The sequence below is a fragment of the Alternaria burnsii genome (genome assembly GCF_013036055.1).
Source record: "Alternaria burnsii strain CBS107.38 chromosome Unknown 705, whole genome shotgun sequence".
Taxonomy (NCBI): Eukaryota; Fungi; Ascomycota; class Dothideomycetes; order Pleosporales; family Pleosporaceae; genus Alternaria; species Alternaria burnsii.
The window spans coordinates 1901205-1912924 of record NW_024066107.1 but is presented as its reverse complement, the minus strand read 5'-3'; the positions used below and the strand labels follow the sequence as shown (position 1 = coordinate 1912924).

General features: G+C 51.3%; 3 protein-coding genes across 3 annotated transcripts; 2 read left to right on the top strand and 1 right to left on the bottom strand.

Moving 5' to 3' along the window:
• Positions 1 to 1035: 1035 nt before the first annotated feature.
• On the top strand, positions 1036 to 2175 carry GT037_000674 (uncharacterized protein; the record flags this gene model as incomplete). Its single annotated transcript, XM_038925721.1, has 1 exon — positions 1036 to 2175. The coding sequence occupies one exon, from the start codon at positions 1036 to 1038 to the stop codon at positions 2173 to 2175; it is 1140 nt and encodes a 379-aa protein (XP_038791577.1).
• A 1830-nt stretch (positions 2176 to 4005) lies between these two features.
• On the top strand, positions 4006 to 7578 carry GT037_000673 (acyl-dehydrogenase family protein; the record flags this gene model as incomplete). Its single annotated transcript, XM_038925720.1, has 5 exons — positions 4006 to 5079; positions 5144 to 5268; positions 5327 to 5592; positions 6872 to 7075; positions 7160 to 7578. 5 exons carry the CDS (start codon positions 4006 to 4008, stop codon positions 7576 to 7578), a joined length of 2088 nt encoding a protein of 695 aa, XP_038791576.1.
• Positions 7579 to 10571: 2993 nt separating this feature from the next.
• GT037_000672 (uncharacterized protein) lies at positions 10572 to 10967 on the bottom strand (the record flags this gene model as incomplete). Its single annotated transcript, XM_038925719.1, has 2 exons — positions 10572 to 10831; positions 10868 to 10967. 2 exons carry the CDS (start codon positions 10965 to 10967, stop codon positions 10572 to 10574), a joined length of 360 nt encoding a protein of 119 aa, XP_038791575.1.
• Positions 10968 to 11720: the final 753 nt, after the last annotated feature.

The window sequence follows — 11720 nt, the reverse complement described above, 5'->3', positions numbered from 1 at the left end:
CTCCATCCGCACATGTATCGACATGTTGTATATTCCAACCAACCAAACCCGACTGCGCCCATCCATCCAAATCCCCCTGAAAAGTAGCCATGCATCTCCCACGAACCAGCTCATCGAAAACACAGTAAACCGTTGGACCCATGCTATTCACCTGGCCCTGAATGGTGAACCCCGAAGGCCCTCGCATCCTTGTTCCGCGCAGCAACCTTATGGAATACCCTTGCGACAATTTCCTGGCGACCTCATCATAACCCACGCGACTCAAACAATCCCTGGCGACGACTTACCTTCTGGGTCAACGTGCGTTGTAAATTCTGGATGAGGCCCTACCACATTGTCCCCTTCTATTCAAGGTTTTGCTCTACTTACTTTCATATTGTCTGGCCTGTAACGGTCGGGTCCTTGTATCTTCTACGAATTTCCTTAGTTCCTGTGTATGGTAGCTTCCTATTTTGATTTGATCTGACATAGCGTTCTGCGAGGTGTTAATGGGCGCACAATACCATGCCATGCATATGTGCTTGGAGTCTCTTTCAAGCCCTTAGAGGCAAATTGGCGTTTTGCAACGCTTTCGCGTTCTTGTATATATTGGCATCAGCAAGGCGCAAGCAATGGGTTAACGAGATGGTGTAGCGTCAATTACGACATAGACGGGGGATATTTCCAAGCATTCAAATAAAGCTGCACAACTCCGGTCCATTAGCAAGCTTGTGTCACGCATCTATTACAACAATCATTGGTTGACCAAGTCGAGTTAGCGCTGACGCGAGGTGTGATGACATCGCGCGTGTCTCCCGCGGCACGATCAGACCCAGTTTTTTCTTGCCCTACGAATGAGAAACGTCACCACTAGTAGCCGTCAGCCAACGTTGGCTCTGTTGCTGTATTGCTGTATTGTTGTATTGCCGGTGCGCGCATGCTTTTCACACGACAATGAAACCGCGGCCAATGTTTCCCACGTTTCCTATACCAGCGCGATCTTACACTGTCGTCGCAAACCTGAAATGCCATCGAAGTATACACACCCGGGCCACGATGCCTGCATTGAGCTGTCAAATATGGCATGATGGGTCCCGGGATATCATACAATGGGGGAGGCAGACAAAGAGGTGGGAGACACAAATGAGCCGACATGCCTCATCTTCAGCGTCGCCGGCAAAGAAGGCGGAATATGGCGGGGCCATGCCACCACCTCCTGCCAAAACCAGCAATGTGAACACACTCAAGGTCACATATTCTTCGCGACCTCCAAAGAAATCTCAATCTTCCCCCCTCGTTCCCGCGCAGACACCCACTTCGAAGGCCACAACCGTCCCAACAATGCGAGCGAAGGAGAAGTTGAACCCACCGCCTTTTACCTATGCCCCCGAAATATCCGTTCCCGCACGAAAACCAGACCAGAACTTTGTCAAGTGGCTATACCGCGCCGGTCGCGCATACCTCGCCTTCTATAAAACGGGCATCTCACACGTCCGACAAACATCAAAATTCGCCAAGACACTGCGCCAAAAGGCTGCTCAAATACCCAACAAAGACATAAGCGAGGTTCTGACAAGAGCGGAATGGCAGATTGTGCGGAGAAGCAGATCGGACACGTTGAGGTTACCGGCGTTCGGTCTTTTGGTGTTGTTACTTGGAGAGTGGTTACCGATTGTCGTCATGTACATTACGCCTGTAATTCCAGAGGCGTGCAGAATACCACAGCAGGTTCAACGCGCGATACGGAAACTTGAGGACAAGCGGCAAGACCGGTTAAGAAGAGTCGCTCTAGATGCAATGCGACTGATGAGCAGGGATCGCCCGCCTATTGGCACCGCATCTTCTGACGCGCAATCCGTTTCCCCACCGAATAGTGGACTGCTCATGCCAGTCACCACGAAGAAATGGAACGAGATGACGCTCTACGAGCTCTCGCTTACCGCCGCACAACTCGATTGCTATCCCGCAATATTTGACTGGCTACCTCTGACAGCACCCAAGTTCCTCTTACAGCGCAATGTTAGGAAGAAGTTGGAGTACTTGAACACGGACGATAAGTTGGTTAATAGAGATGGCGGATGGGCAGGTCTTGGGAAGGAGGAGCTTCAGAGGGCTTGTGTGGATAGAGGTTTGGCTGTTTTGGGGAAGAGAGAAGATGAGTTGAGGAAGGCGTTGGCGAAGCTGGAGGGGTGTTAAGGCGTACACGAGCGATAGAGATTGTGCATATGACTATAAGGTTCGGCGGAGACATTGAGACGATACTCAAGTGTTAAAATAGACATGTAGACATTTTTTGTTTGCGATATAGATCTCAGAGAATACCAAATAGCACACTTGTCACTATGATGCGAGTAGCAATATGTGTGCCTCTTTGACGCACATATGGATTGATGAAGAAAGTCTTGTATACAAATACTTCTTTGCTGCCGTGCGAAACTAATTTAGTCGACACTGAGAGTGCATTTGTGCGCACGTGTTGAAAAACTGGTGGAAGTTCAACCTTCACCCGCACAGCATTGGCAGCGTTACGGGAGGTTACTGGATCCGGAAAGTTGAGCAACACGTTGTCGATTACGGCACTATTGGAGGGGCAGAAGAGCAAGCGCTCTTATCGAGGCAACGAGGGGCATGGCGGGGTGTGTAGTGGGATGTATGGAGGGGCAAACATTTTTCACTTCGAAAAGATGAGAGTGAGGGGCACGACATGATTGGCTTGCTTTCACCGGCACACTTCCTGAGGGAAGTTCTATTGAGGTGATAACATTGTGCGGAGCGAACGCTAGGTGAATATAAGTAGGAAATGAAAGCTGTAACCTGGGACTGGGGCTTGTTTGCTATATCTACTACTCCTTCTCGGATTTTGACAGATAACTTTGGCGCTACGGAACAAGACATTCTCCATTCTCCTTTCCTAAAGTATTCCTGAATAGTAGAGATAATGTACGTCTGTTGAAGCTCGTGCGACTTTCCGCTCCGAACAACAGGGCCATTTTTCTTGAAGGTCTACCGAAGGGAACTTAGTCGGCTTGATCGCTGCGTAACACCTGCCACGAGTAGTTTTACTGCCGACAAACCTACAATGTTACACGAGAAATTAGCAGGAACACGTTGCTTCCTGATCTTGCTGTCGCCCTAGCTCTTCTTGTCTTCCATGCTATATTTCTGCTAGATCGGACACTGAATAGCATATCAAAGTTCTCTCGAAGCAAAACGGCTGGGTTTCACCACCTATCACTAGATTGAAGAGAAAAAACAAACTTCCTCTTTCCTACTATAGAAGGGTATATAGAGAGCTATATAGATATAGATTAAAAACCTAGAAGACTATAACATAGATAATCTTAATAAGTTTTCTTACTAGAAGATAATGTAGGCTGCAAGGTAAAGCTTATTATATCTATACCGATTTAGTTTTTCCCTTGTATACGGTGTATGTCTTCTTTTGATAACGTCGTTTTCGGCGCAGGATGAACTTGAATGCAGAAGGCAAAACGAGAGATCAGAATAAAGAAAAGAAGACAATTACTTGGAGCTATACTGACGACACATCATGTGCCACTGATGCACAGCGCAGGTTGCGGCAAGGGTGAGACGGTCACAATGCTAGATCCGATCAATGGGTAGGTGATAGAATGAACTGTCTTAGAGACAATGTGCAGAAGTTTGTAGATGACTTGCCGAATAATGGAGCAAGGACTTTGCCATGAAGAAATCAGAATTCGTGGTTGCCGTTGGAAAGCCGTGGGTATCGTACAGCCAATCAGCGGTGTTGGAGACATGATTACCTCTCGTGCCTCGGCATCTTCCCCAGATGTTCTCTGCGCCAGCTCCACACAAGACGGAGTGCTACGCGGAGACGGCTAGCTCATGTTGTAGACCGAGGCCAAACGTCTAGAGACCCGCATATTGTAGTGCAGTGTTGGTAGCCGGTTCTCCTTTCATCCTAAACTCCTCCAGTCCTCTCTGCCGTGCATCACGTCGCTCCTTCCTCGCCCAACCGTCGCATCCCTTTCTACTACCGCCAACATGCCTCACGCCACGCTCACACGCGAGTCAGTCGCTTCGCACAACACACCAGAGGACCTCTGGTGCATCATCGACCACAAAGTCTACGATCTGAGCGATTTCGTCGACGCCCACCCTGGCGGCTCCGTCGTGCTCGAGCAGGTAGCTGGTCAAGATGCGACAACGGCTTTCTACAATCTACACAGACAAGAAGTTTTGGACAAGTACCAAGAGCTATGCATCGGCACAATCGAGGGCGAGAAATCAGAAGTCATCGTCGGAAAGCCTGGCGATCTGAGCCCAGTACCATACGCAGAACCGTTGTGGTTGCGACCGCAGTTCAAGAGCCCTTACTTCAAGGAATCGCATCGGGCACTGCAAAAGGAGGTCCGCAAGTTTGTCGACACACACGTCACACCCGAGGCACAACAAAAGGAGAAGGATGGTACATATATCAGCCAAGAGTTGATCAACAAGATGGCTGAGAACGACATGCTGGCCATGCGTCTTGGGCCTGGAAAGCATCTCCACGGCAAGAACCTGATGGGTGTTGTCAAGGGCGAGGAATTTGACTACCTCCATGACCTTATTCAGGCACAGGAAGGTGTGCGCGCAAACGCTCGTGGATTCCAAGACGGCAACATGGCTGGTATGACCATCAGCTTGACAGCCGTCTTGCAGTGGATGCCTGAATCTGAGCTGAAGACGCGCGTGGTAAACGAGGTGTTGACTGGCAAGAAGAAGATGTGCCTAGCCATCACCGAGGCTTTTGCTGGATCTGATGTCGCTGGAATTAGGACCACTGCGACTCTGACCCCAGACGGCAAGCATTACATTGTACGAGGCACAAAGAAGTGGATCACCAATGGAATGTTCTGCGACTATTTCGTTACAGGTTGCAAGACGGAAAAGGGCTTCTCTGTCCTACTCATCGAACGCGATGAGGCCGTAGAGACCAAGCTCATCAAGACGAGCTACTCCACAACAGCAGGTACCGCATTCGTCGAGTTCAACGATGCCAAGGTACCAGTAGACCATCTTCTGGGTGAAGAGCACAAGGGCTTTGTTGTTATCATGAGTAACTTTAACCACGAGGTAAGCACAGACCCTACAAATTGTCTGTGAGACATGGGCTGACTTTGTGTTTTTACCTCTGCAGCGCTTCATGATGGCTTGCGCTGTTATCCGACAGTCTCGCACCGTTGTAGAGGAGTGCTTGAAGTGGTCTAACCAGCGAATTGTTTTTGGCAAGAAGCTCATAGAGCAACCTGCCATCCGTCAGAAGTGAGTATTGCCTCTAACGATGGGTTCACGCTACCTTGCCCGTGCTTACACTATCCAGGCTTGCAAAGATGATCTCACACGTCGAAGCCAACCAAGCATGGCTAGAATCTATCGCCTACCAAATGACGCACATGTCGTACGCGCAACAATCAAAACATCTCGGCGGACCCATTGGTCTACTCAAGTCGTATGCTACTCGTTCTGCACACGAGATTGCAGATGAAGCCGTCAACATCTTCGGAGGTCGCGGAATCACCCAGGGTGGAATGGGTCGAGTCATTGAACAATTCCACCGCACCTACAAATTCGATGCTATTCTTGGGGGTACCGAGGAGATTTTGGGCGATTTGGGTGTAAGACAGGCAATGAAGGACTTCCCAAAGAGCATGTTGTAAACTTGGGTTAGCAGCGGTGTATGATAGTAGCGTAGCAATAAACATGATTGTTTGGGCCCCAAAGCGGTCCGGAAGACGATGAAACGCTTCTAGAAGCAATGGCAATGTGACAGGACGGATACAAGATGTGTGCGTGGAAGCGCGCGTGGGGAAAGGCCATGTTTGGAAGATGTTTGACCATGTAGGCGTACAGAGCAATGGACGTGTCTCGAGTACCAAAGGTGCCGACCGCACACGGATCCAAGCGGTCGTCGCACAGACGACATGATGGGCGGATGGTAGCGTGACTCGACATGATCAACGGCATGTCCGCATCGACTCGGAGCATTAGGCCTTGTGCATATGTCAGAACGAAGCATGTCGAATGGAAGCGGCAGGGCAATGGTCAAGACCAAGGATGACGATGGCTCTGTTTTATGACGATAGTCGTCCAGCCTCACACAGGGCATAGGCGTCATGCACGCGCCACGAATCGCAAACACTGGCGCAGGCCGAGCGATGCGCCTCATCCGACACAATACAGTGGCAGGCGCTGCTGTCTGCTGTTGTCGGCGTGTTAGACGCCTTGAGGCGGCAACAAGCGAGTTCCTGGTATGCAGGGTGCATGAGACACGATCTAGATTGCATGTCACAAGTACCATACAGGAGTGGGCGAGGCATGTCGCCGATACGTGTCACATGCAAGAGGCAAGTCGGGCGAGGGATGATGTGGAAGTAGATGCATGGGCGTCTTGGACACTTTGTCAGACTTGCCTCATGGCTGGCGATGATGAGAGGCGTGTTTTGAAGGGCGAAAGGCTAGCTTTGGTGCTGATGCAAGGCATAGAATACCATGGAAGAAGGTCGGCTAGTGGTAGCCACCCTGCATCGGGGAGGCAAAGGACGCGCTGCGAACGCATGTCGGCTCGAGTCGTGTGCAGTGCAGCGCGCAGCGCAATGCAGTGCCATCGGTCGGACCAAGGCACCAGTGACAGCATGGGGCTCCATTTGCCTTTGTTTAAGAAGCGGTCTGCGTCACCTTTACCTACTTGATCTCCATCTGTCACTACTACTACTACTACCACTACTACTACTACTGCTACTGCTACTGCTGCTACTGCCACCCACCCATTCACTCTCCGTCATAGCACTCGCACTACTCTCACTCTCCTGCTTGTATACAACATCTCCTATCTGCATCTACCCGCTCAACCATCTCCGTTATCTAGCCGGTCAATTCGCCGCCACAACTCGCCGATCACATCAGCGTCATCTCACACGCTCGCCGCACCCGCACACGACACCTGCCCGTACTTGGCTCTCCGCAACTGCCACTATGCGCCGTTCATCCAGCATCAGCAGCATCAGCTCGTCCAGCTCCGAATCCGAGGACACGATGCAGATCTTCGTCAAGACGGTATCCGGCAGCAGCAGTAAGTCGTTCCCGCCACTGTTCCGAGCGTCGGAACAGGTCGCATTATGAAGTCGCAGCAGACACGGCTAACATGGTGCATCAGCAATCCCCCTCACAATCCCCTCAAACACATCGATAAGCACCCTGCGCTCTCTCCTCGCTCTCCGAACCAACCTCTCCACGCCCTCGGATCTGCGCATCGTCCACGCCGGCAAGCACCTTTCCTCATCCGACACCACCTTGGCTGATTACGCCATCGGCCCAAACTCGACTCTCCACCTCGCACTCCCGCTCCGCGGCGGCATGCCCCCAAAGAAGATCCGTTGTTCCTTCAAGGACTGCAAGGACCGCGCACAACCCATTGTCGGTGACTGCGGCTTCTGCCAGGGCAGGCACTGCAGCCGTCATCGCATGCTCGAGGATCACAAGTGCGAGGGACTCGAGGACTGCAAGAAGGAGAGCCACGACCGGAATGCGGACAAGCTGAACAGCGAGCGCACCGTTGCTATCAAGGGTGTTTAGACGAGACATGCGATATGCGATATGCAGACATGATATCCCCTCGGGCGATTTGGCCATGGCCATCTGCAGCTCTGTTTTCCACGCCCTGACGCAGTGGCGCTGGGGGCTTCTTTTTTGACTCTTTCAGCTTCTGATTTCGAACACGGGACAGTAATCTTTCGTCCCTGGAGCATGGCGTTATGAGGCAAGCGTCTAGCGAACTTGTATTTGTAGCTAGAGTAATGACAGCCATTCGTATTCCATGACGTGCTTTTGTCTGCTGTGGCGCAACACTGTGTCTCGCGTAGCGTGTCATCTAACCTGCTGTCTTTACACTCAAGCTCGTCGCATTATTGACTGCACCATGACATTGTTCGAAAGCTGTCCCATCACTCGAGTAGAGAGAATATACACCATGAAAGCCAACGACTTCTATATACTTTCCATGAGAAATCACCCAATGCCGAACGACCAGCTGACCCATTCATGAAAAAGAACCCCAGTTAGAATAGAACATGACAAATCGAGAAGATTGAGAAGAAAAAATGAATGTTACGATTGCGTGGCCGCATGGCAGCCACGCGTTTACCTAAGCAAGCCATGGCAGCTTGACTCTTCCTCGGAGCAAAGTCCTGACAACACGATTTTGCATACTTTGTTGTTGTCGTCTCTGTGTATCATTGTTTTGTTGATCGGAGATGTCTCGGGTCCCCTCAACAGCCCTTTACTACTTGCAAATACTGTGACGCGCGTACGACGACTGCGGCGCCGAAAGTATGGCGAAATTCCTGTTATCAATATTCCAGCTAAACGAAGACGTGTTGGAAACAGTGAGAGTAGTGGTATTGACGGTAAGCACCAAGGATCTGAAAGTATTAGGAAATTTGCTTGTTATGCCAGTATGACAGCATTGTTCCGAGATAAGTTTCTTCGGATGCGCCCGGCTAGAGGCGCAAGCGCTTCGCGGGTCTGACCGGAGTTGTTCAATGATAGAGTGCGAGAGACCGAGAAAAATGGACTTCAGAGAGGATTGGAGTAGACGTGTAGACTGGGAAAGGAAATATACCAGCGTCAAGTGTCGCAACATGTGGCTGCTGTTTCGACAAGCTTGTTTCGTATACAATTGTATTTTGACAAGGTGCTTGCAGCAAAATTGGCTTGCCTTGATTACCGTCTGGAATATAAAAGGGTGTAAATAAATCATTTTCACATGTAGTGCTGTGTGTTCCTGGAATGTTATCAGAGTGTTGCTCAAACGCCAATTGCATAGTGTCTGGGTATAGTCAAGACACCATGCCAAGTATGTGATGGAATTGGCTGCGTTCTGCAGGTGGTCAAATGGAAGGATCGTGCTTACTCCTGGAGCATTTGATTACAAGACCGCACCTACCTGTGGCGAGCCCAATGTTATATTTGTTGAGCTTGCGGTACTCTCGGAGGCCGCGCTCTGACACTATGATGGTGAACGTGCGAGACACTCGTTGCTTGTTGCCCGTTGCCTTGCGGTGCCTTAGGTGCCGAAACAGATGGAAAAAAGCATGGCAGTGCCCAACGGGAGGTCTCGGCGCAGTGCGCGTGCATGTCTGCGCAGTCGTGATTGCCCAAGTCAATATTTCTTTGCCAGTCACGAAGTTGTGTCGCATATGGAAACCCCTTTCCGTATGCAACCTGGAACCCAGCGCCACAGGCAGCGCTGAGCCTCCCGCTCCGCCTGGGGCCAACACATGCTAGGGGCAGCGGTTCGAGTCGAAATGATCTTTGACATGGAGTGCGGCGGTTGTCGGTCTTGGTCGCCGCCTTGTCGTTTCCTTGTCGTTTCCAAGTCGGAGCAGTCGTCGGACCTCTAACAACGTGGCGAGTCGGCCCTGCCCAGTTACGCCCAGCAGACGACAAGAAGAATCTGAAGCGCTTCGCCATAACATCATCTCTTTTGTTTCAACGTCTTCCGCTCTCCGCTCCGCCCAGGGGGCTGTCGCTTCGAGGCCGCCGTCTCATAGGTGCGGAATCGCGTTTCGGAGTTGCATCTTGAAGTGGCCTGATGTTGACACACGGAAACTGCACGCCTCCGCAGGGGGTCCTTTTTTGTGGCGTTCCGCTCGTATTTGCTTGTTTCTTCCACAGCGCTATCAGTGATGGCGGGGCGGAGATCGAAAGGCTCTCTTCCATATGGTTTGGAGGATTGGAGTGGATGGAAATGTTTCCTGGGTGAGTTTTCCTTCCAGTGTAGGACTTGGCATTGTCGCATGCACCAGCGGGAGTACTGAGATGATAACTGATGACCCCTTAATTGACCACGACATAGACTAACACACATTAGGTAGAACGGTTACCGTGATAATAAGACACGAGTTCTTAAATCTCAACAAGTCAGCTCGCGCTCGCTAATGATTATTGAACCAGACTGCGGACGGGTGCGCTCCCGCAAATTCGCATAGAGAAGCGAACCGACCATGCTCGGAAGTCGCTGACAACACCATGCGATTGATACCATCAGTCACACCCTATCGAAATCTCCGAGCATCTAGCCGTGGAACTGCGATCGAAGCCCAAACGCCGCTTCCGCTGTCACAGCTGCTCATCGGACGATACACGGAGGCCTTACCCAGCCAACCCAAAGGGTCAACCTTCGAAAGCTAAATCACGACATGGTTCCGCTGTGCGGACTGACTGCGGCAGCATGTATGTGGCACTGCAAAGTAGCATGCATGACGATATCCGCTACTCAACGTCCGGCTCCGGTACAACTTCGCTACATTCGTTAGAACGTTGGACAAGTCCCGGTTTTCCAAGGGTCCTCCTCCCCATGGGACTATTGTGGAACACTTGTGACGTAGCCGATGGAGTCCGCGGGAATTCAGCTCGTGCCTCGCCATCATCATAGGAAACTGACTAGCTATCGCGACGGAGACACGAAGCCGCCAGCTGACCGCTACCGTGGCGAGGCTCAAGTCTGACTGTTATCCAACAAGACGACTGCGAAGAATCAGGCAAGATAACATTCTCTTTTGCCTTTGTCATTTGAGTAACATGTAGCGCAGTTCTGCGCGGGATGCTTCTTTGTTTCTTCTCGGCTCTTGACACTTCCCGACAGGGGAGATCTGCACAGACCTAGGAAGATATCGGGCTTGGACTTGTTTCCGGATCGGATTAGAAATAGTATCTGGTGCTCGTCTCGACGCTGGATCGGATTGATATTGTGCGAGCACTTCCTGAACGCGTAATTGCCCGGCCGACAAAGAGCCTTGGCAAAGCAAACTCTCTGAAGGTAGCGTCGCTGATCGCCAGCCTTAAGTCTTCTCCACCATTCTACCCCAACACACTCCATGCGCCTTTGGAATCCTGGAGTCCACTTTCCGCGCGTCGTCCGTCAACAAAAAGATGCGTCTTAGCTGACGGCCAAGTATTGACATAGGTGTGCGTCGCTGGACTACTCATCGCAATGCAGGGTGATGAATCTCATGCAGCCACAACCGTACCCTCAGATATGACTCGCAACATGATACGTTTCCTTGGGAGCATATCTTCGTTGCGGCGGGAAGAACAAAGCATCAACGCCAGCGTGGGTGTTGATGCTTGGCAGAGCGCCCTAGTCGTCGATCCCTGACCGTATGAAGCGGTTGTGGCTGTGTTGAAACTGAAGATAACGAAGCAACGAACCGCACCGGCCCGCTGATCTTGTTACGCCGCCAACATTAGCGTGGCCTCTCTGTCATGTACTCAAGATATTGCGGGTGACACTCGACCCTCCTTCACAGTGACTTTGCAGGTCTAGTGTCGATACCCTCCATGTGCTTGCGCGTCTCCATCCAGATTATCGGCCGGCGCATCCGCTCTGATCCAGGAACTGCCCAGAGTTGTAAAAGTCTCAGCGGTAGTACCGCGAGAGTACTCATCTTTGGCCCTTGCAATATAACTGGGCCAGCCAAGGCGGATTGTACATCACTACTCGAGCACATTCTTGGCATACCGACCCAATCGAGCCGCATCACTCATCATGCCTCGCGCTGACGCTCTGCCAAGCGCTGGGAGCCCGCTCCGCTATTTTATACAACCTTGCTAGACGCATCGACCCCTATCATCGTCTACCGAGTGTCTATGCCCACGGACGACTTCGTTTTGGTGGAACAAGCCAAGACTGCACAGCCTATGAGCAATCTCGATAC